This window comes from Epinephelus lanceolatus, chromosome 4 (assembly GCF_041903045.1).
Source record: "Epinephelus lanceolatus isolate andai-2023 chromosome 4, ASM4190304v1, whole genome shotgun sequence".
Lineage (NCBI taxonomy): Eukaryota > Metazoa > Chordata > Actinopteri > Perciformes > Serranidae > Epinephelus > Epinephelus lanceolatus.
Window position 1 is genome coordinate 28,798,354 of NC_135737.1, and position 24,828 is coordinate 28,823,181.

Below are 24,828 nucleotides of genomic sequence, written 5' to 3' on the forward strand. Positions count from 1 at the left end.
TTATTATGGCAGTATAAAATAATGGACATAGCCTTCATGACGTCACCCATTGGTCTGTGGATGTCCGTTTTCAGGCCTAAAGGTTGGCATTTCGGTCATATTTTTTAACCAGAAGTGAACATGTTTGGACAAGAGGGTGAAGCTGTGGAGAAGCGATGGGTGGATCTGACCCAAAGACTGTTACAACACCTGTCACTCAAGTGGTCTTGCCCTCAAATTTGCTTAATTGTAAGCTTTAATGAAATATAAAAGTGAAATTGTATAAACATTCACCCGTACAGTTGTCTTAAATGTTGAAATTAGCTTTAGAGACCATGCCATATTTTTTGTACCAGGCTGTAAACATGTTTATTTCTGCTGTAAAGTTGGGCATTTTAATATAGGGGTCTGTGGAGATTGACTCGCTTCTGGAGCCAGCCTCAAGTGACGATGAGGGGAACTGCAGTTTTTAGCCCTGCAGTGTTGGCCTCATTTTTTTAAACCCCAGAGACTGCCACTTGGTTTTTAATGGGGCTCAGGCACTTAACTGTTGATGTGGTTTCGGCTCAGGTCAGGCTTGGACAGAAACTAAGCAGCTTCATGAAGGTTCGGGCCTGATTCTTTGGGCCTGATCAAAGTTCTAATATCTGTTGGACAGAAAAAATAATAAAACCGCTGGCACAAAACTAGGGTTCAGTTAAGGTTTTACACATTTTTTAAATGAAAGAAGCCACTTAATGGTCGTAAAATGTTCCGCTTCAAAGTAATTGTCATTAATTGTGTCCAGTTATCTCTAAATGTTATAGTTTCCATCAGTGGTGACTTTTAGAATTGGCAATTTCCATTCCGTCTGCTATGAAGCTATCCAAATTTGGATGTGACAACTTCTCACATACGTCCAAAGTTTCCATTACGCTACAAATGTACATCTACAGTTCACCAGCAGGTAAGCCTCTCACAATGGCAGGTTGAATCCATCTGTGCCAGTTAGTCAGTGTTTGGCTTGTGTTGCAAAAAACATGCCAGAGGAAATTATATGCTACCAGCATAAGAAAAATCATTGACCCATTTTTATTAACCTTTAATACATACAGCAGGATTCTGTTACTAAAGAGACACGAATGCAAACAACTGTAAACTACTCTTAGATGCAGACTCACACACACATCAAGAGAGCTGCCATTCATTCCTACGTGGAAGCCAAGCATTGACATTACATTCCACAGATACGCACCTTGCCTGGCCAGTAATGGGGAACAGCAGCTGGCCATGTGAGTAGCGTGACTGCAGTGAATTGCAGCGTAGCTCATGCAAGACCTTGTAAATGTTACACTAATTGTGAAGCCTGTCAGCATCCAGCTTTGACAATACACTGAAAGCTGGAGAGAGGAACTTTCTCTTCATGAACAGCTGTTGGACACCGTCTCTTTTCCTGTGTTCCCTCAAGGAAAGGTGGATTCAATCCTCGTGGTGTGATTGCCAAAACTTGGCTTACGTAGGCTAGCCTCTTGTCACTTTGAGACAGTGTTAAGGCAGTTAACAAGAAACATAGTGGTTACTGTTTTTGCCGTTGGTGTACTTTTGTTGTATCATTACAACAGTCTGTTTTAGGTTGGGAGAGGATGTGTCTGGGTGGGATATCTAATCTCTGGTCTCTGCCCATGCTTGGCTTGCCAGTTGACTCCCTGAGAGCGATACAAATTGACGATGATAGAACGATAACATCCTGTCTGTTCCACCTTTCTCTCACTGTCTGAAAACTGACACTATCACACAACGCTACATCAGTCTTAGAGCAATGAAAAATTATAAATACAGTCAATCTGTAAGCAGTTTCATTTAGTATTTCTCTGCCTAGATGAAAGATATCACTTAGTACAGCAGACAGATGAAATAGAAACCATTGTATTTCTAGTATTTTGTCCGTCCCTGTTATCAATGACAGTCTACATGACTACATATAAGAAATATCTCTCATTACTGTCATGGGAATGGCAGGCTATTTATCAGTGTCTAGGCCATAGACTGTATAAAAAAGATGGATGTAGCTGCTGTGACATCACCTCACGTCTCAAGTTCAGCATTTTGGCCAACACCATTGTGGGTTTTTGGAGCCAGAGGTGACCATATTTGGACAAGAGGGTGGATGTTTGGAGGTGCAAGGATTGGATCTGACCCAGGTCTGTGGTGCTGCCTTGAAATCAGCCTGCCACTCAAAGCAGCCACACCCTAGTTATGCATAACTTTAAGCCTTAATAAAATTTAAACTGTATGGGGGGTCAGTTTAAAAGAAAATTACCCACTGTACAGTCGTCATGAAGGGGAAAGTTATAGAGATCAAACCGTTTTTGTCCCAAGCTGTAACATGTTTTTTTCTGCGGTTCAGTTGGGCATTTCAACGTGGGGGTCTCTGGGGATTGACTCACTTTTGGAGCCAGCCTCAAGTGGCCAGTAATGGAACTGCAGTTTTTGGCACTCCACGTTGGCTTAATTTTTCAGCCCTGGAAGTTGCCACTTGGTTTATGCTAGGGGTCGGCAACCTTTACTATTATAAGAGCCATTTTAGACCACAAATGATAAAAATAAGGTGCAAGCAAAAAAATCTATCTACACACTGCTAAATTCTCTATTTTGTTCTGAGACTTTTTTTTTTTTGCATCCACAGCTAATCAGCTAGGAAGACTAGCCACCGCTCTCGAGGTTTGGCAAAATTTCAAGGAAAACTTGCCAGGCAGTAGATGTATTACGCACACTTTAGTTGTTGAAATGTTAAAACATTTTTTATTCTGTATACAGGCTTCACATTTTTACAATAGGAAAATGCAAGAATTTCTTCAGGTCTACATCATTGTTAAATTAAATAACCATTATTTACTTCCATATAATTTCTCTTCACTTCCATAAAAAGCTATAGGGAGCCACAGGAGGAGGGTTGAAGAGAAGCATGTGGCTCCAGAGCCACAGGTTGCCTACTCCTGGTCTAGGCACATAAAATATGTGGGCGGTGTGTGTAAAAGAAAATAGGAATGACTAAGAAATGGAAGGCTGGCGGTCAGTGGGTTTTTGGGCGATTCCCTCAAACTGGCATCAGCAGCAAGCTCGAGCAGAGACCCCTCGAGCAGCCTGCCCAAACTGTGTTCCTTTTAGACGTTTGTGTAATAGTTTTGTTTGTTGTTGCGGTTGGTCCAAGAGGGAAATCAACGATGCGAGCCTGATAATAAGTGCCAAGTGCATCGTGAAACACTACAGCTCAGCAGCACCACAAACCACAGCCTCATTCATGAAGAGAGGATTTATTGCAGTGCTGTTGCACTAGACTGTAGATAAGTATACCAAATAAACTGAGTGCATATACTGTAGTCTTTACTTCTTATCTCACCTTTATTTTGGCTCTTCACTGCCGCTGAGTAAACATAACAAGGTGAGGTAATGGAAAAATGGTCCCAACAATTAAGTGTGAGATAAAATCATGCTCAGAATAATGGCAATACACATACAATTTAAGATGATGGATTACATTGGTCAATGCTGCAACATGTCTCTGAGCTCTGAAATCTTGGACCCTGTGACTTCTGCGATGGCAGGCCAACCTGCAGTAAAACTGAGAGTTGTAGCTTCTGACTGCAGGAAATAAGTGGGTGGTTTTGAGCTTTCACAGCCTGGGGCCAACACTTGACTCTATTTTAAGCTGGCACTCACTTTTAAAGGACAATTTACCACAGATCAAAAATATGTATTTTCCTCTTACCTGTAGTGTAATTGATCAATCTAGATAAGAGGTCTTAAACGTTTTTCAGGCCAAGGACCCCTAAGCTCAAAGTGTGATGGAGCAGATACCCCTACCTCATGTACTGTATAACAATGAGTTGCACCTAAATAATTTTTAGAATATTTTCATGTCTTATGCTGGCTCTTACCTGAAGCTACTAAGTCAGCAGCAGGGCTAGGTGCACAAGCCTTCCCCTCTGCACTTTCACCGGTGCTTTTTTAAGGTGGTAAATATGTCAGAGTCTCTTCCTCCATAAGTTACAAAATGATCCATTGTGGCTAAGAAGAATGTCTGTACACTTGGAATTATAATAAAGCTAATTTGCTACTATGTTTCAATAGTATGTAAATGTTAGCTAACTAATTAACCTCACAATTATGGATAAGTGCCACACAGTAATTTAGCGTACAGGGATTTATTGGTAACAGTTAGTCAATCATCAGAGTTGTGTATTGTAAATTAAATGTCTTGTCTTGTTTTTAGGAAAAGGCCAATTTATGTTTGCTAATAGTACATTGGATTCATGGTAATTTCTATTTTCAGACATATTTGAATTTTTGATTTAAAAAACAAAAACCCTGCAGTAACAACCTGTTGAAGACCCAGGATCTAGACTGTTAAGTAGCACTACAGGTAAAAGGATATAAACATACTTTTGTTTTGGGGTTGAACTGTCCCTTTCAGGCTGTTGCTAGAAATATTTCACATATGCAGTTACCATAACAATTGTTAGCTCACCACCCACCCACTCATTTTAAAGGCGGCATATGTAAGAATGTGGCCAAAGCGGTTACTGCACTCAAATTCAAAATACTGCCGAGATTCGTGTCTGCCCCCCGTTCGAGCAAGTCCGGCTTCTCTGCTGCTAACGTTGCTGCCGGGATACAGCGCAGGAGGAGCCGGCTGCTAGTACTATGTAGTGGGACACTGCTAATGCTGCTTGCCGTGCTGCTAACGTTTGTTTCTCAAAAACATCAGTCGGGTCGATGACCCACCTGCACAACAGTTGAAAGTATTTGAAATGTCCATCCCCATCTAGTTATGATGCTAGTTAGCCAACTTTGGCTAAAGCTTACCTGTCGAGGAGAAGAGTAGCCACTTCGACATCCGATTTCAAATTCTTCTCTGCTTTCAACCGTCTCCACCGTTCAAAAGCATCTCCTATATAGACCCTCACTTACCTCAAGTTTTGTCTTGGCGTTTTTGGGAATCATAACGAGGTCGTTTGGGTTTAGTCACACCGTCAGCCATTGTAGCTCAGTTGTAACTACTGGCAACCCGGATGCTGAGACTCTACTGACTGTGTGACTGGTAGACGGCGGTGGGTGGCGCAACAGGCCCAAACACAAATTCAAAACATAAACATGATTTGCAGACCGTAAAAAAATGTTTTAAATGCAAATATTCTGGCTGTACTATTGTTGTCGGTGAGATCAGTATGTTATATTAACATTATTCCTTAGTCTCTGTCACACATTAGGAGGATTTTACGACTATTTGCTTTAGATTTCTTACATATAGCTCCTTTAAAGTACAAATTTTGGATTATATTCAATATTATGTGATTTAAACTGCATGACCCATCAAAATGAATCTTTTATCTTCAAACCCTCTGGTTACTATTAGGGTCGTTGTTTGAAAAAGCACTGATACCCCACATGCAATGGGTTCTGTTCCAGGTTGATCTTAGGGCTGCTGTGAAACTGTGTCTACTTAGCATGACAAAAAAGTTTATCTTGGGTGCGTCGGTACAATGGACAACCAAGAGAGAACGGCAGAGGAGATACCCACACACCAATACAGCTGGGCTGGACAGCCACAAAAAAGGTTCACAGGCTGAGATCAATGCAAAAAAATGTCAATTTAGGGTGCTCAAAGTGCAAAAAATAGTAAAAAGTGAATGAAAACAGAAGCCCAGTTTCAGTCCTTGACTATCATCATAGCCAAGGACTGAAACGTTTGCTTCTGTTTTAATTTATTTTTATTTGTAGCCCAGTTGTATTGGTGTGTGGGTATCTCCTCTGCCGTCCTTTCTGTCCCAGTTTGCACACCTAATTTTAAACTGTTTGCAGTGTTTCAACCGACACTTAATTGGTTTGGAACCCAGAAAGTTGTTTTCCAACTGGAGCCACAAAATAGCAGGTTTTTCCTTGACTTTAAGTGTGAATAGTGATGACATCAGTGGGTGTGTCATACTCTACAGGTTGGAAAGGCAAAGGCAAAGAAAGCATGAGGTCTTGCACGTAGTAGATTTCTGTTTTCTTATCATTAATAGTTGGTCCATGCTTGTTTTTGTGGATAACACCAAGTATCTGTAATAACAAAAGTTTGCAGGTAATCCACCGTCTTACTACTAATGTTAACTTCTTTTGTGAATTTTGCAACTCCCTCTGTACAAACACATCCTCGATTACAGTGGTTCCACTCAAAGCTGGTGGAAATGTCGGCTGGTTTGCTCAATACCACCAAGGTTCCAAGAGTCCTGAACAAAACCGGTTCAAGAACCAGAGCTAAGTTGGTGGAAAAGAGGTCTGAGTGTACTCGTCTGCTTCACAGAACGAGAGTGAGAAATGGAAAGATAGATAGCATATAGGGAGGACAGAGAGGAGACAAGGTGAAGCAAGGAGGACGGACAGGACCAATAACTCTTGCAAACATACCGTATACTGTATAAGTCATACACCCACAAACACACACACACACACACACACACAACACTACTATGCATATTTGTTTGCGCAACCACACATGCTCAGAGAGCTTGGTGGAGAAAAGCAGACTGATAGATTGAGGTGAGGATGAAAGCGTTAAGCCAAGAGAAGATGAGCTTGGACGAGGTTTAGTCTCCAGGAGCACACATGCTTTTCATTACTGGAGCTCAGACCTGTCAGAGACTGGAAGCATCTGCATATGAATGTGTGAGACTGTGAGTGTATGTAAATATGTTTATGGACTTCATATGTGTGTAGCGGACACACAGAGACTCATAAATGTTGAATATGTGTCTTAATATTGGCTTAGTGACATAAAGTCTCTCAGCAGAGACACACATCGTAAGTTAGTGGCTCTCGTTCAGACACAGGAACTGTGTGAAAGATGGTATTTTCCTCTCTTCTTACAAACTCATCTTTCCTCCCCCTCTCCTTAGTCTGTTCTACACAGAGTCTCAGCGTCAAGCTTTCATTACTTTGGAACCCAAACTGTCTGCTGAGGAGACTTTTTTAAATGTCAGAGCTTCATCACGCTCACAGTCGACTCAGCTCACCCAATATACACACAGCCATCACAGCTTGTTTGTTCACATCGTTGCACTCCAAACAATTTTTCTTGGCTGATGTCACCCAATGTCGCTGATAACGTCTTCAATAATCTCACTAATTCATCTCAAGAATTAAAATGATATTAAGTAAAGCAAGATAAGGATAAGAGCTTTATTAGTTTGTATTGGCGTCTTATCAGTCACGCATGCCACACATTATAGTCTCTGACTGCGGTATTTCCCCCACACACTTTCACTGTGACTCAACCACAGCTCCCCAGACTTTCACCAGCCTGCCCTGTGTCATGTTTGTGTGATTGTTCTCTAGTGAGCGTGTTACCACAAATGTAATTTCTTTCCATGTTCACTGTGTTGAGCCATCCCTTGGCATGCTCTCACGACCTCTCCCCTGCTCTGTTTGCCAGCAGGTCTGGAGCACGGACCACTATCATTGTCCATCTGGCACCACAGACTAAATCTTGTTTATGTGGTGATGGAGAAAGAGTCCATGAAGGCAGATCAGCAGTTGCACGACCTTGTTGTAGTTATTGGTAGATGGGGACTGAGGTTTGTTAGATGTGAGGGCCTGTTTTGAGGATTTGTGGTTGAGCAAGTAATAACAATGGTGTGTTTGAGTTATTGGAGGAGTTGAGAGTTTTATTTACAGTAGATGTTTTTATTGCAAAATGGGCAACATGAGGCTTGTGTGCAGGAGCATATTTTGCTGCACAGTATAAAGATGCACGTCTTCTGCATGTCTTCAATATGGTTTCTTTCCTAAACCTAACCTATGTTACTTTATGTTAAGCATGTAATGTGACGACATCATTTGTGGGGCACTAATTCAGTAGATATCATACAACCTGGGAGCACGGTGGTGCAGTGGTTAGCATTGTCGCCTTAAAGCAAGAGGGTTCCTGGTTCAAACCCAGATGTTCTCCCTGTGTTAGCGTGGGTTTTCTCTGGGTACTCCAGCTTCCTCCCACAGTCCAAAGACATACAGGTTAATTGGTGACTCTAAATTGCCCTTAGGTGTGAATGTGAGCATGAATGGTTGTCAGCCCTGCGATAGTCTGGTAACCTGTCCAGGGTGTACCCCACCTCTCGCACCCAACGTCAGCTGGGATAGGCTTCAGCCCCCTTACAACCCTTTAACAAGATAAGGGTTTACAGAAAATGAAAGAATGAATTATGCAAACGCTTGTACGAGGACACTTTGCCCATGGGTATGATAAAATAGCCAAGTATTTACAGACTGTGCACCTTACTGCACTCATGACACAAGGGGGAGAACATGACATATTTGCACACGTGGAATGGCAATGTCAGAGACATGGCTTATGATGATTGATTCAGGCAGAGATTATGTCTGAGCTGAAGTGTAATGCAGGGCATTACAGAAGTAAAGTACTGGTTTAAGTTGAGATGCAACATAAAGCAATACTATGGAAACACAGTATGATTTTAAAAGGGCTTCTTAGTAAGTCTTTTATTCTTGTATTTCATTTTTTGTAGTAAATCTCGTGTTCCCAGTTCCCAGTTTCAGTCATTTTTAAAATGTGTGTATTTTGAAATGATGTGAGTCACTGACATTATCTCACCTCAGTGAAATGTTGTGGATATCTGGATTTCTCAACACTTATCTCGACCCAGCGCTGGACTAAATGACTTGTGAAGATGAATGGTTTTTAAATGACTTCAGATCTGGCTTTAAAGGTATCCTGATGTGTTTGCCCATGTTACAATACCTCTACATACATGTAATGTACAATATGGTAAACAGCTTTTCCACTGTCAATGACACAATTTACATCTTGCTTCTTTTTCCTTTGTAGAGCACCCCATATGGTTGTCACAGTGAAATGCCTCAGATGGCTGCACAGTAAACGTCCTCTATAATGACAGAGGAACTTGAAAATGCTTTTGAGGCTGACTCAATGAATCTAACGTCAGTGTTTCAATGTGCATGTTCTAAGTCGTGCCGACCTGTCAAACACTAGTCTCTTTTCTCAACCCTGAGTTGTCAGAAAAGTATTCAGTGGAATAGCAGTTAGATGCATATGTGGACCATCTGGATGAGGAAACACACTAGGCCAACTTTACATACCATGGCCACGGCTTTGTTTGTTGACTGGTTTTCTCGCCCTTTGCATTAATTGCACAATTGAATTTCTCTAGACATGGAACATGTTTATTAGAAATGAGCAGTTTTTCAGAATTGGATTTTCTAAGTGAACTCTGTCTCTCTCTGTCTACTGCTGCATACTCTAATGCTTGTGGTGTGTTTCTGCCTTGTCGGCATGACTTTACAGTACATGCTGTGAGTGTGTGTGCCAAGCTAAAACAGGCAATGGTATGAGCGCTGGGGTAGGGATACTCTTTAGACATACTCCGGGGCTCAGTGTTGGCAGAGCAACTGTGACATTCCTTTAGAAGTGGATAAAAAGTAGAACAGCAGAGGGTCTCAGCTCTCACACAAACTGGGATAAGGGAAAAGTGTTTGGTTGACTTGAAAGCTTATAGCGTAGCTTGTTCTGCTCTGTATGGCATGTAGCATAAACAATGACATCACAAACTCAGTGGATATAACCCGTGGTGTACAAATTAACACAGTTTGAATAAGGGGACAGCAGTAATGGTCTTTGCACAGATGTGTTTGAAATAAGGCATGTGTTTGTGGAGGTGAGAGACTCAAAAGGACTCAGGCTGGTGAGGTCACACAGCTGCAGACGTCACTGGGCAAAGCAGCCTAGTTTGGCTTGGTGGTGAGCTTGTAATCCACATGATGTGTAATGGTGACTTTTACAGTTAGCGTTAATTTGGAGCCATTTGTTACACGCCTCAGAGATGATGTGTGTGTTCTGATGCCAAGGTGCGTGGGTTGATGTGGCCATCCAAAGTTGCTTCATCATTGTAAGTGCTCACCACAGAACAAAACACAGTACATTCTCTGATTTAGTTTGATGCAATTGTCCAGTAAAAATTCAAAAATGACCACCCATACCAACAATGGCTACACTAGTTTTGGCCTGGATGCTGATCCAAAAGCGAAGCAAATGAGGCAACCTTAGACCCTTAACTGTTTGTCTGTAGGAGCTCTGACAGTTGTGCACTTGGGGTCATCTGGCAGCGAGGGAGGCTGAGGCTTTGGGACCTCTCATTGATCGTGTCAATGACTCCATGGAAAAGGAAAGCGAAAACAATAAAAGGCTTGCCGCCAAAGTCGGCTGGCTCACACCAGCCAGGGAGGGGGAGAGTTTGTGTGGAGCGGTGTGACTGTGTGAATGCTTAATTAGTCCAACATGCGACCAGTCCAGCTTCTCGTTGCTCAGTGCCCGTGACTGACAGCACAGGGAACCTGGAAGTGACAAGGAGCAGGGGAGGTCACAGGAGAGAGGGGGAGAGGAAGTGAGGGGAGCTTCAGTGTGTCCACTTGTCTCACGCGATCTGGAATCACTACAGCACCTCGCATCATTCTGCTTTCATCCAGCCTGTCCTGCATCACCACGTAAGAATGCAATCTATCCACCAACTTGGAAGGGGAACAGTGTGATAATTTGATACTGATAAAAATCTGGTGTCATGGCAGTGAAGGACATAATGATGGGCTTAGCTTTCAGATTGGAAATGTATATGGGACCACAGCCGAAGAGCAGAATCTTCCTGTCAATCACAGTAAAATGCTGATTCTAAGGAGACCTCCAGAGAGCCTTTGAAGATGAAGTTATCATGAAGATTTTCCATCACATTACAGAAAATTGCACTTGCACTGCCACAGCACGTCTCTGTGCTTCTTACAACTACCCCTCACTCTCTGTGTGTCTTGTGGCTTGTGCAGCAAATCCAGTGTTTCACTGAAGACTCATATTTTATCATTCTTCTGTGGCCCTCCTATCATTTTTCACTCTGACACTGGTTTCTACCTCAAAGCATTAAAGAGATATATGAGTTGTAATCTTGTCCCCTGGCTTTTCAGTAAACATTTGCTCTCTGACTGTTAGCCTGATTGAATAGGAGCTAAAACAAAGAATATGGTGAGAAACGAGACCCAAAAATTTCCTGGACATTCCAGAGCTCCAGCTCCGAAGTCTGCTTTCCGCGGGTCTGCCGTCAGTTACAGTGGATCTCTGCCATGGAATTCTCTGCTCTCTTAAATTAAACCCTTCACCAGGCCCAGCTGGTTCACAAAGTCGAGAGAAGGGGAGAGGGGGGGAGGAGAAGGGAGGAGATGGAAAGGAGCGAGCTTTTACATCTCACGTTTGGCTTCCTCTGGTTGCAGCTATTAACACCTCACGTCTAGTCGGTGCAACCCCTTAGACACCTTTTGGAGAGGAGAGAGCGAGAGAAAAGAGAAAAGGATGGAGAAACAGGGAGAACAAGAGTAAAAGAAAAAGACTGAGAGCAGAAGACGATGTTTTGATTAATGTGTCTTGTATTCCTCTGGTTCTGAAACAGAGGATTACCTTACCTAACCCCAACGGAGCTTGAGCGAGACGTTTCAGTTTTGAGATTGAAACCAGATATTTCTGTTCACACTGGCTCACATCCATCACTTGTGCTGGACTCAACTTTGAGAACATGACTGGTGACTGAAGGAACTAGCCATGTTGTCTGGCCAGTTTTACTCCAATGTCAGTCTCCAGTTTGAATTCCAATGCACATGACATGGTACAGCAGGAGGCAATGAAGTCCAGCCTGTCCCTCGTCACATTTTCATTCCTCTGAATACAAGACTCCTTCTTTGTCAGACAAGGTCTAGACTTGCATTTACTTGTGTACCCTGACTGAGATCATTCTCAAACCAGCCGCCACACATGAATCACTGCTGTTGGGTGATGCTCAATTATTCACTGCCACACCATCCCAAATTTCGCCTCAACAACCTGCAGGTGCACTTGTCACTGCACAGCTGTGCAAGCCAGTGCTCTTTTCTGAATGGAAACTGGCTAGTGAACCACGTTTCTGTCACACTTTTTTTTTTTTTTTAATTCTAAATGGAGGAAACTATGATACATTGCCGTACTGCATCACTTACCTTCCAATTTCCTTGGCCCCCAGTCTTCCCTCCTGTGTAGTATTGGATTTCTGTCCCCTCCATCTTGTGTTCAGAGCACTGACCTTTTGTAAGGTTCCTTAGTCCAAGGTCCGAAGGTAGTTAGGGTGTCAAGTGGTCTCTCTGGCTTTCTGGCTTCCTATCATGCTTTGAGGGTCACAAAGAAAATAAGCCACTACATTAGTGCACAGAAATCCTTCAGCTTGTCAGCAATCAACTACATACTGGGAGCAGCACCAAAGCAAAGAGATGATTTGATATCAGGGTCATGGTGCAGACTTTCCATGTGTGTGGTTCATGACAACAAACAACATTGGTGTAGACTTCCAATAATGTTTGAGCTAAGACAGGTCTATTTGTGAGAGCTGACGTGCTGTAACAATAGGAGTCCAACAAAAGCATGCTTGTTTGAGCTGACAGGATGGTGTAAATATGGCTAAACAGAGAGCCTTTGTACAAAAACTCTACCCTCCTCCCTCCCCCAAATATACAATCAGTGGATGGATGCCAAACCAACAATGGTCCAGATTTTGTCAGTGCGTCGTCTTTCTTTGACCCAGAAAAATACACAACCTCCAGGGTAGTATTTGTTACTTGAGAGTGTTTTCTTTTCCCAATGTCTGGTGATGTCAGAGTTACATACTGTAAAGTTTTTTTTCCTTTCTTCCTTGTCTAAACCATGCGTCTGCCCAAGGCCTGCTCTTACGGTTACACACACAGACACACACCCTCTCAGCCTGACTTCTGCGTGTCTGCATCTTGTCTCCTTGATCTTCAAATCAGCTCAACGTGGCAGGTGCTGGTCGACCCTGAGCACGACTGCCAGAGCCAGGTCCGGTCATGCACATGTGAGCACAGGTGGGCCAGATGATGGATGAATACGCTAAAAGTCTCCAAAGTCTCTCGCTGCCTGTCTTCACTCTCTCTCCATGTTTCTCTTGCATTGACAACCATAATCTCTGTTGTGCAGACTGTGCGGTGTATTTCCAACGCTCAAAATGACAAACACACCTCAGAACCACCTAAGATTTAGGGGGATATATTGGCAGAAATCGAATACAATACATAAAGTTTGGGGTTTTTTAGCCTACAATAACCTGAAAAGAATCGTTGGGTTTATGTTACCTTTGAAAGCATCGTTTATTTCCCTCATCTACGGAGTACACCATGTTGTACCACCATGTTTCTACGGTAGCCCAGGACAACAAAAAAACAAAAAAAAACACTGGCTCTAGATAAGGCTATTCAGGTTTTTGCAACCCAATCTCACTCATTAGTCGTTGAAATCTGCTGCTTGGACAGTGACTTGCAGGGTCAGATATCAACGATAAAAGCCATCCCTTTAAGTCAGTGTGATACATGTCTGGTCGTTGGTCATTATAGTTTAACAGGGGCCCGGCGGTGTCAGAGGGAAATGTGGCAGGACAAGAACAAAAGTTACGGTGGCAAAAGTGGGAGTGGGGCCAGCAAGAGGGTTGGTTGATGGGTCCAACAAACACTGACTTCACCAGTGTCCTGTAAGATTATAAGGCCAATTATTTGCCATAAGGCAAACCCTGTTTTTTTTTTTTTTTAAACCTAACTACATGCATTTGTTGTTGAAGGAAAAAAAAACATTAATTTGCGGTGTTGTACTGATTTTGTACTGTTTAGAGAGACTGTATGTAAACATTAAATTTCCTGTGAAAACAGAAGTGTATTTTAAAAGAAGACAATGCATGTACGTGACAGGCAGAACTTGACACAGTGTCCCAGAACGTCAACAACCAACACACCCAGGGTACCTTATACATTATATATGGATGTGGAAAGTCCATGACCAAATGTCAAATCAGCGTTGGTCGATCAAACATGACGAGATCGGAGTGAGAATGTGTTGGTTTGTGCATTGGACACCATAGGAAGCAGTGCCACCACAACGAGCAGCGTCAGAAAAACACTGTTTCTTAACGTGTAACTGCTCTATTCAGTGTTTTTACCAGTTTTAATCACCTGGGGTCTCATTTATAAAACAATGCATACTAAAAATGCACTTACGAACAAAAGCCAAAAATGGTGTGTGTCAGAATCAGGCCTCCACCTCAATAAAATATTCATAAGCATGAGTCAAAGTTTCTCCCATCAAGTCTGTTTTTATACATCACAACTTTTACGTGGGAATTGGCTTTAGTCTCTTTTGGGCCTCGCTTTGTGCTAACGTAATGTTTATAAATGAGACCCCTGGCCTGTTTGTTTTGGAGAAAAAGAAACCTCTGCAGATAATCTGACTCCCAGTAAAAACCTCCTGAACGATGAACACTGAAGGAATCCTAACCAAGCGTTCATGCTTGGCACATGGAAGAAGTTTCAGATGGTTGCAATCTGCAATCCTCACCACTAGATGCCACTATATCCTACACACTGCCCCTTTAAAGGTTTTAGGCATTAGCAGTGTTCCATATATCGTGTAATTCTCTTGTTTTCCGCCCATTTCCTGTCAATTCCTTAACATTTTTATGGTAAGTGGAGTTCAGTGATAAAAATGAGACAAATGAGACAGATTCTTTGTGTCAACGCAAGAGACACTGGAGAGGGGAAAGCCCTAGATCCGTCTGATTTATACAAGAATTGATTACTGTTGTTATTACTTCGAGGTGTGTCTGGGGATGGTTGAGCAATCGAGGAGAATCGAGCTGAAAGGTTTGAAGGAGATGGATTATTGCAAGAACGCTTAGCTTAGCGTCTGAGCTCGCACTGCATGCTCAGTCTGTTTGCCAAGCTTTTGGCAAGGCCAGTGCCCACATTTGTTTTGACTAGTTCATGAAACTCCACACTTCCAACTCTCTCTCTCTCTCTCCCTCCCTCTCTCTCTCACAGCACATTCCTCCCTCCTTGTCAGTATCATTACCTGCACCCTGCAGTTTGTTGGACTCCGAGCTCTCACCCTCCACTCTGATCTGCAGCCCCCCCCTCCAGATCCCCTCGTTCAGCTTGTTTCCCATGCTTAGTTGCTCTCACCCCAGATTTTTTGGCTTACAAGTATTAATGAAAACAAGTTCCTTGGTGGACTAGCTCGCTGGCAGCATTAAAATTTCTTCTTGTTTTTTTTTTTAAAAAACAGTCATTAGGCCAACATGTTTATCTCTGATTGAGGAACTTGTTCAGCTTCTTTTAATACAACTCTGAGAAAGACAGTTCTGAGAATAACGTGCCGGACATGTTCTAAAACATGGAGGCCCATATGTTAGCCATAGAAAAAAGGAATCTATCACTTTGACAGTTATCTGGAGATAGGTAAGTTCTACTTAATGAATCGAGATTTGGATAATCCACCATTGCTCACTTTTTCCGTATACTGCATTTACATTAAAAGTATTACACTTGATTCATTGTTATTTTTTATGTTTTGTAATGTCATACAAAGAAAAACAATGTTAGGCAGAGGTTTCCTGACGTATTAAATTACCTTTTTTAAATTTAACATTTGTACATGTCAGTCCTGTAGGAAGGCGGCTGTTGGTTGTCATTTCTTATTTGCTTTTTAGTTCATACCAGCCACTGGACCAAAGCAATGCATGCCTTCAGTTAAAAGTATTTTTCAGTTTTTAGTGTTCTGATGGCACTCTAATTTTATTGGCTGTAAAGTGGGTTCCACTTTCCCATTTGGGCCCCTAATTTTAAAGAGACAGCTCACACCAACAAATCTCTTGTAGAGATGTCTGCCTTGTCTTGAATATAATGCAACTAAATGGTGGCTTGTGATGCACAAAGTGAAAAACAATACATTAGAAAAACTCAACAGCAATATCTCTTTTCCAGAAATCATGGCCCACCACAGATCTTGTTGTGAGCAGTTTCATATAGGAACTATTTTCTTTCAACTGAACTCTACCCAGCAACAGTATCATGGGCATCAGGAAGTGTGCATCTACTGCTAGCTCACCTAGCGCCACTGAGCTAGCTAACATTACAGCTCAGCTGAGGGGGAAGCCATTAATGTTTACATCTCATGCTGTCATTAGCTAGACAATTAGTAGAGGCACACTTCCTTCTGCAAGCTGATATCGTCGGCGAGTGTAGTTTGGTAGGAAAAAAATTGTTCCTATGTGAAACAATAGGAACAACAAGGTCTGTTGATTATCTTGAGTAACTGGGTCATGATTTGTGGAAAGAGACATTGTTGTTGAGATTTTAAAATGTATTTTTCTGGCACTTTGAGCACCACAAGTCAAGTGCCATCTAGCTCCATTATGCTGGAGAGAAGGTAGACATCTCTATGGCTGATATCTCCAACACTCATACCAAAACAATCTAGACTGATAAATAGCACTTCAGGTAAGAGGAAAATAATCATTTTTTTTATTTTCTGTGTGAACTGTCTCTAAGGATCTTCCAGTCTCTTTCAATCCATGAGCAGATGATGAGCATTTTACTTCATGTTCCTTGACTCTCTCCACACTTTTCACATTTCTGTATCTTGATCTCACATGTTTTGTTCTTGTCAGCGAGCAGGACCCAAGCTGGGATATGACTTTACTCATGCTTCAAGTCAAGCCAAAAGCTTTTGCCACCCATAGATAAGTTTGGTTTTGGAAAGAACAGACTGCTCCCTCCAGTGTTTAGAATACAGCATAACCAGATGGTCAACCATCTTTGATGTTCTGTCTATCGTGTTTCTTAGTCAGTGGGGGTCAGCTCTTTCCCCAGTGCCCAAGGTACAGTCCTTGGCTCTAGAAACATAAATGTTTTGAGTTAAGCTTAATTAATCACACATGATGTTGTGTCATATTTCATGTGCTTCGTTTTTTAAATGTGCAGTGTGCAGTACTTGCAGGTCCTGGAAAATGTTTTGATGAAAGATTGAGTGATGGGTTATTTTTATTGAAAGATAATTACTGCTGAATAAATCACTAGCAAGTCATTTAAGACACTGTGTCCATTTAAGACTCCCCTTGTCCTCATCTACAATTTGTAGTCAGTCCATTCTAAATCTGTCTCTTTGTCTCTACTCTACTGTTTGTCTGTCATTTTCTTTCCCATCCAGGTTATGGCAGTCTAGGAGCTGGCGGTCTTGGAGGTGGTGGCCTGGGAGCTGGAGGTTATGGAGGAGGTAATTTCTTATGTGCGAGTGTAAGTGTAACATTTAGTTGATAGTGGTAACATTTTAAACCTGCTCACCTTTGCCCCTTTGTTTCGTTCAGGTGGTTATGGCGGATATGGTGGAGGCGCTGGAGGCTTCTTCCCAGGAGCTGGACAGAAGGCTGCCAAAAGAGGTACAGTAGATGGAAGAAAATGTCTGGCTAGAATTATGACATTAGTTTTCTGTAAAGGGAGTGATGGCACCAGTTTATTGGCACCTTGAATTGAGTGACTGGTTTCTACTGATTGGTTGATATTCATATTTAAACCCATGATGGCCTCATTTTCCTCCCAAAGATACAATATGGCAATCAGATGGAAAGACTTGAGGGGCCTCATGAGCTCTAATTTGAGACCCAGGATGATCTTTGTAATGAGTTAGTGAATTTAGCATCACCCACTCTATTGGATTGTCCTGGTGTACTTGTACCGGAGGTGGGATTAAGTCACACATGTGCAAGTCGCAAGCAAGTCCCAAGTTACTGTAGTGAGAATTGAGCAAGTTGAGTTGAGTTCCTGCTGTAAGTCTAGCAAGGAAAGTCAAGTTATTGATCAGATCAAGGAAGTCACAAGTCATATGATATTCTGATGATCAGATTAACTGGTAAATGGACTTCACTTGTGTAGCACCTTTCTAGTTATCTGACCACTCATTCACCCATTCACACACACTGGTGGCCGAGGCTACCATACATGGTGCCACCTACTACTCAGTAACCATTCACACACACTCACACACCAATGGCCAACAGCCATCGGGCGCAGTTTGGGGTCGATATCTTTCCCGAGTATATTTCAATATGCAGACTGGACGAGCCAGTGATCCAGCTGCCAATCTTCTGATAAGTAGACAACCTGCTCTACCTCTGAGCCACAGCCCACCCCCCCCTCAAAAATATTAGCTCTCTGGCCAATATGCTAATAAGTTAGCTAAAAGTCAGTCACGTACCTTTCTTTGTAAATTTGGTAGTGACGAAAGAAATTGGATGTTGCGGTGGTCGTGTTTCTGATTTTTGAGCTGCAGACCTTGAACCCTGTTCTCTTCTTACTGCCGTCATCGACCATATAATTCCTGAATCCAAACTTTATTATTTTTTGGACTAGCCCCCTCCATGATAGCCATCTCGTGTGTAGGCCTCTGGTGGTCTGCTGTGTCCTAGTAGGTTGCCAGGTTTGGGTGCACTGCACTGAAATCACCCAATCATGTTTCAAAAACAAAATATAAATTCTCAATATCTAGAAAAATAAAAATATTCAATAAAAAGGTGAAGTCCTTTTGAGTCATCTGCCTCAAGTCTCAAGTCATAAATACTAAGTCAAAGTCAAGTCTAGTCTTTAATCATTGTAATACAAGAAAGTCTCGCATTCTTAAATTTTTGTCTCAAATCAAGTCACGCAAGTCTCTGACTTTTACCTCTGATGGAAGAGATTCTCTTTAGTTCATTGCTGTTTTTAGTGCATTTATACTTTGACAAAAGGAAAAATGTTGTTTCCGCTCCCTTCCTCATATCATTTGTACCATGACAAAAACCTGGAGATATGAATTACACCAGAACACAGCAGAAATGAAACACCTGGTTTATTTCATATAGTTTTTAACTATGTAAGAGTGATGTTTATATCAATATTTATTGTAAGCTTAAATCCTTGCATTGTATTGATGCTTTCATTGGAAACAACAACGAGTGAAGAAATCACTTTTTCCTTGACTTTAAAACAACAATTCCCTCAAAAACTGTAGTCATCAGGAGGCTCAGTGACTGTGTTGGAAACTGGGGGTCATCAAACATGATGATGTAATATTGGTTGTTGGAATGAGACACTGATCCTGTTGCTTGTTTTGAGTTGTTTATTCCGATGGCTGCAATGATATTACTTGGCTTTCTACTCTGTTTTGACTTTCAGGAAAAAAAACAAAAAGACAGTAATAAAATAAAATTCTAGGTATCCAGGTTTGGTTTTTATATTTCATTTTCCCTTTTTGGCTTAGGGTGAAAGATCTCTGTAGAGGGGGGATGGACATGGCATGCTTCTTAGAATTTATTCTTTACAACCAGAGAGATTATGTCTTACTTATGTTGAACAACCTTCTGTGTGGAACTGGAGCTCTTGAAGGCTCAAACTGGGGCACATCAATATAGTTATCATCCACATTAACTGTAATACTACTGCTTTACTTTTGTTTCGCTCAGGCTATGCTGGTAATCTACTCTCTTGCCTGGTTTAGGAGGTAACCATGAGTATCAACTGGTCAAATATTCAGCTTGGTTCAACCATTGTCCTAAAATCAGTCAAATCAGCACAGTTATTCTGATTACCAAATCTCTTACACTGCCGAACGCTGCTGACATTCTGGTTGTCCTGATGGCAGGTGCAGGAGGTCCACTGCTACCACATGGAGGTAAGTCGATTCTTGGCCAGATGTCAGACTACTGTACGAAATCGAACTGTGTGCTGCATGAACTCGGTCCGCATGCTTGCATGTTATAAGAAAGCCAAAATGAATGTTTCACATTAATGGTAACTCAGCATGAGAAACACTGTTTGGCAAGCATGCGTACATTTTTATGATGTACCTGCAAACCTTGGACCGTTTGAACTTCTGCAGAGCCCAGCGTGACCTCAAAGTCTGTACCGTGTATGTACACATGATTTGCTTGAAATTAGGCAGGCTGATTAACCACAGACTCTGGAGGGCCCAATCATGGCCAGGACTGTTCTGTGGCAATGAGCCTAGGCTTAAGTATTGGTTGGCAATGACAAAACTGCAGTCCCTAGAATCAGTCTGTCTGTACTCTTTTCATGACACTCAAAATAACAATGAACTCCCCTAAAAGAGCACAGATAAAATAAAACATTCCCTTGCCAAACTTTTCCTCACCAAATCTCGTAGGCCACATACTTACAGGCAGTGCGCAACGTCTGCCCGGCAAAGTATGGGGAGTTTAAGATTAAAAATGTTAGAAAAGAAAGAAAAGTTTAAACAAACAAACCGATGTGTTTTATTGTGCTGCCAAGCTCCCTTACAAGTGAAGCTGACAGCTCATTTCCTGCACGAGGGGATAGCCAAATAAATGAGGCATTTGATGAGGCAAGGCAAATGCCATGCGTGCTGGCTGCCTCTCCTGATTAGATTAAAACTCAGCCATGTTGCTTTTGATCACGGGGTGATGACAGACTTGTAGAGCCAGATTAGCTGCTGTCAGTACTGACGGTGTGTCTAAGGATCTGGCTCCCTGCTGAAGAGGTCAAGTCTGGCACAAGCCACACACCTGCTCATTGATCCTTTCAGTATCACGGAGCCCTCTAGTGGCCATGGGATGTACAACTGTAGAATACTTGTAAGGTTTTCATTACTCTGATGTCCTCAAAATTGTTATTGACTATAAACTCAAAGCTGAAATTGTATATTTATATGAATCTGTGCACTTTGTGCTCAAACAGGGACTGGAGGAACTGTGCTCGGGGCAGGAGGAGGCACTGGTGGCACAGGAACTGGAGCCGCAGTGCCCGCTGGAGGCAAGACACACACAACACATCATTCTGTCCATATCTCATTTTTTATTTCATTATGCGTTGTTTGTGCTTGTCGTACTGTGATTCCTGCCTCCCAAGGACTTGCAACCGTGTTCCCATTCCCATTTAAATTTTTATTTTAATGCTTTAGGAATAGTACAACATTTCACTCCCCAAATTGGCTCTTCATCAGGAAAAGTGGAATTGATTTATCTGACAAAGAGCCACTTTGGGCTCCGATCGTAGTTCATTTTATAATGCAATAAAGTAAGAAATTTAAGAAGAGCAGTTAACAGTGTTGAGAATCCCTGGGAGGCAGGGACCACTGTTATAGTTGTTTGGACTCAGCGCCTCACAAGAAAGATGTATGTATGTTTTTCACACTGTATGTTTGTTCGATGAGCCAAGTTAACATTTAATCTTTTTTTTTTTCAGTACCTGTTATTCCTCAGACAGGCCTTCCAGGAGGGGGTGGAGGTGTTGGTGCTGGCGGAAAGAAAGCTGCCAAAGTCCCAGGTCTCGTAGACTCAACAATAAACTCAAACGGCTGAAAGCAGACAGGATGCAGTTCACTAGGCAGCGGATCAAATTCATTTTCCATTGCATGTGGCAGATGTTTGTGGGCTTGGAATTGTTTTTAAATATGCTAATTATTGGCAAAATACAGATGTTTATATTGGCCCTGTTAATGTGAGATTATAAGACAGCTTCCTTTATATCTGTATACTCAGATTTTCAAACAAACCCCCACATATACAGAACTGAAACTAAAATAAACTTTATCAGTAAGTCATGTCGTGTGAGCTTGAAGTCGTGAAAACACTTTTTTCTTGCAAGCCTCCATGAAAAACAGTGGACATATTGATTTATTTATTGACTGGGGAAAGCAAAGCTATATCAAGACATCTGTTTACAAACTCTCACACAGCTCGTGCAGTATAAGCCAAGATAGATAGATAGATAGATAGATAGATAGATAGATTGGTAGGTACGTAGGTAGGAAGATAGATAGGTTGGTAGGTAGGTAGGTAGGTAGGTGGGTGGGTGGGTAGGTAGGTAGGTAGGTAGGTAGTAAGATAGGTAGGTAGGTAGGACAATAGATAGGAAGATAGGTAGGTAGGTAGGTAGGTAGGATGATAGATAGGTAGGTACGTAGGTAGGAAGATGATAGATAGATAGATAGATAGATAGATAGATAGATAGATAGATAGATAGATAGATGATATCCAAGGTGAAACATCATAAAAAAAATTAGCCCATGAAGCCAAACGCAGCAGCACCTCTGTAGATACTTTAAGTAGTTGCATTAAGTGCAGAGAGATCACAGACAATAAATGAAGTAAGTAAACAAGCAGCCTGGATTACAAGATGTGCTGCATCCTGTCTGGGTCTTGTTGTTTCTATTTTTTCTCTTAAAAGTTGTTATGAATGCCTAAAAAACTGCTCATGCATGCCAGATCACTCTCACATTTTTGAATGTGGATGCAGAAGTGCATTACTGTCCTCTCATTGGCTGTGGCAGGTGTGGGTGTACCTGGACTTTACCAAGGTGGACTGGTGCCAGGACAAGGTTAGCCACTTTTATAGATTTATTGTCAGGCACTGTTTGTCAAGTGTTTCACCATGCGAATGGTCAGGGCTCTTGCAAACAAGTACTGCACAGGGATTTAATGAAGGTCTTTTTGGGGGGTTTGCTTATGGCTTCTTTAGGGTTTGGTGGACGTGGCGTTCTGCCTGGGGTGGCCACTGGAACTGACCTGAGTCCCAAATCAAGTAAGGTCTATTTTATTACCCATAAGTATTGGATTTTAAATTTCTTTCATCACAACTGAATACCTCTTCTGTCTTTTTATTTTATTAATGATACAGGGTATATTTAGTTTCAAGGCCGGTGTTCAGTTTACTGTATTTGGTTCATTGCTAATACTCTAGTATTTTCTTTCAAACTATGATCTTTTATCTGTGTATCTTAATGGATTACGTGATTTTTTTATGCAGTTGGAGGAGGAGGAGGACAAGGAGGTCAAGGACCAGGTAACTTCAGTGTTACAAACAACTATTTCTGTATCATTGGCATCTGCTGATCAAGATTTTAATTTATTCCCTTCATTACAGGAGGCCGTGGGTTTGGTGGGCAGATGCAGCCAGGAGTGTTTCATGGATACCCCCTCAAATTACCCAAACTGCAAGGTGTGATCTAAATCTGTGCAGTGACTCTTATTCAGAGATGGCATTTTTCTGTTCGCATGATGTGATATGTTCACAGCGACTATTTGAACTTTGTCGATGTTAGAGTTCTGTTTTCTCCAGCATACAGACATACTCAGTCGCCTTATGGCCTGATAACCAAAGGGCACATCTATGGGTACCGCCCTAAGGTTTTCTATGGTGGGTTTATCGCTAGTTGATTCTAAAGACAGCAGTCTGTCTTTGGGGCCACAGAAAGGTTCTTCTTATTTCTGATGGCCCCAAAAGCAGAACATTGCCTCCAGTGCCTGCTTTGCAGATTCCCACAGTAATGCTACTGTGCTCCTAGTCCTGCAGGGGATGAGACAGCCCCAGATGCTACTACTAAACTTTGCTGCAGTAGAGTAAGCTTGCCAACTCAACCACGTCCATTAGGGTGCTACAAAATCCCATTAATAAAAGGACGACAGGTTTACAGAACTGAATGTATTTGACAAAATCTATTTCGTGTCTCTTGATAATAATGATAAAAGTAGAAAACAGTGGCCATGTGTTTGCTTGTAGCCTTCAGCCATACTCAAACTAGAGGTTTTCAGGGTACGTGGGATATGTTTATGATGGCATACATTATTTTTCTATGTAGACATCTAAGAATCTGGTATACCTGTTTATTTGTGGTAATTTGAGAATTACTATATAAACATGGATTGCCAATCAGTTATTTTTGAGTAGGGACTGTGTAATAGAAGCAGAATCATCACTGCAGTCAGGAGGCAAATGAATAAACCCACTACACTGTTGACTTTGCTATGGTGCCTGCCAACCATGAATGAGTGAACAATAATAAATAACTCAATAAATATGTGACTTTCTGGATCCAATAGAAAGATGTAATAAAAAATAATTCAGCAAATGTTGCTGTTACCAAACAGGCTGAAAAGCATAATTCTGCCATAGCAATAAACTACATTGCTTGAACTTTAACTTTTACTGGGACTCATGAGTCTCCTCAATGACTAAATGTAGTCATTGCAGCTGTTCTTGTACAATTTAGAGGACCAGGGTGTAGGATTTAGTGGCATCTAGCTATGTGATTGCAGAACTGAAACTTCTCTTGTGTGCGAGCATGTAGGGGACCTACAGTGGCTGATATGAAAATGTGAATGGCTCTATCGAAAGCCAGTGTGTGGTTTGTCCATTCTGGGCTACTGTAGAAAACATGGTGGATTCTTTGGGAAAGGGGCTCACTCCCTATGTAGATAATAACAGCTCATTCTAATTTGCAGGTGATTATAAACTTGTGAAAATATAGTTTTGAATATTACACACCATTCCTGCTAATAGAGGCTACTAAATGTTACACACTGGACCTTTAAATGAATAAGCACTGAGGAATCAAGTCAAATTAATGCATTCAAAACGATAACACTTAAAGTATGAACAATCTCCCAGATGATTTTTATGACAGATTATGTAAGTACTTTGTAGCATATAATCATGTGTTTTTATTCTGACTCTCTTTCACTCAAATGTTTAATTTTTTCTTTTCAGGTGCCTATGGAGCAAAAGCTGGAGGTGGCAAACTGCCTTTAGGTACATTTTTTTTTTTTAATTAATATTTGGTATTTTGATAGTTGGTATGACTGGTAGCAGTTGATTTATTAATGATGTGTCACATTACAATGTTTCAGGTTACGGTTATGGTAATGGTGGCGCTGGGACAAGGCCTGGATATCCTGTTGGAACTGGTGTGTGTTGTTATGAATGTACTGTTAATTGACATGGAGTAGAAAGGTAGTGAAGACCAAAGAATGCTCAATTCTTTTTTTTCTTTCTACAGGCGTGGGGCCCGGGGGCCTCACACCTGCTCAGGCTAAAGCTGCAGCTAAATATGGTAATCTACCACACTCATTACCAACACAATTGTTTTCTGGCAAGAAAACATGA

General features: G+C 41.7%; 1 protein-coding gene across 9 annotated transcripts in view; it reads left to right on the forward strand.

The window, feature by feature from the left end:
* The window catches only part of elna (elastin a), a 68,015-nt gene that overhangs the window by 31,269 nt on the left and 11,918 nt on the right, over positions 1–24,828 (forward strand). For all 9 annotated transcript variants that reach the window (XM_078167116.1, XM_078167115.1, XM_078167111.1 and 6 more), the window contains exons 6-17: positions 17,084–17,149; positions 17,241–17,312; positions 19,550–19,579; positions 20,623–20,697; positions 21,130–21,210; positions 22,217–22,264; positions 22,405–22,467; positions 22,693–22,728; positions 22,810–22,884; positions 24,433–24,474; positions 24,573–24,629; positions 24,722–24,775. In XM_078167116.1, coding sequence (XP_078023242.1) covers positions 17,084–17,149; positions 17,241–17,312; positions 19,550–19,579; positions 20,623–20,697; positions 21,130–21,210; positions 22,217–22,264; positions 22,405–22,467; positions 22,693–22,728; positions 22,810–22,884; positions 24,433–24,474; positions 24,573–24,629; positions 24,722–24,775 — 699 coding nt within the window. The remainder of the gene's footprint in view (positions 1–17,083; positions 17,150–17,240; positions 17,313–19,549; positions 19,580–20,622; positions 20,698–21,129; positions 21,211–22,216; positions 22,265–22,404; positions 22,468–22,692; positions 22,729–22,809; positions 22,885–24,432; positions 24,475–24,572; positions 24,630–24,721; positions 24,776–24,828) is intronic.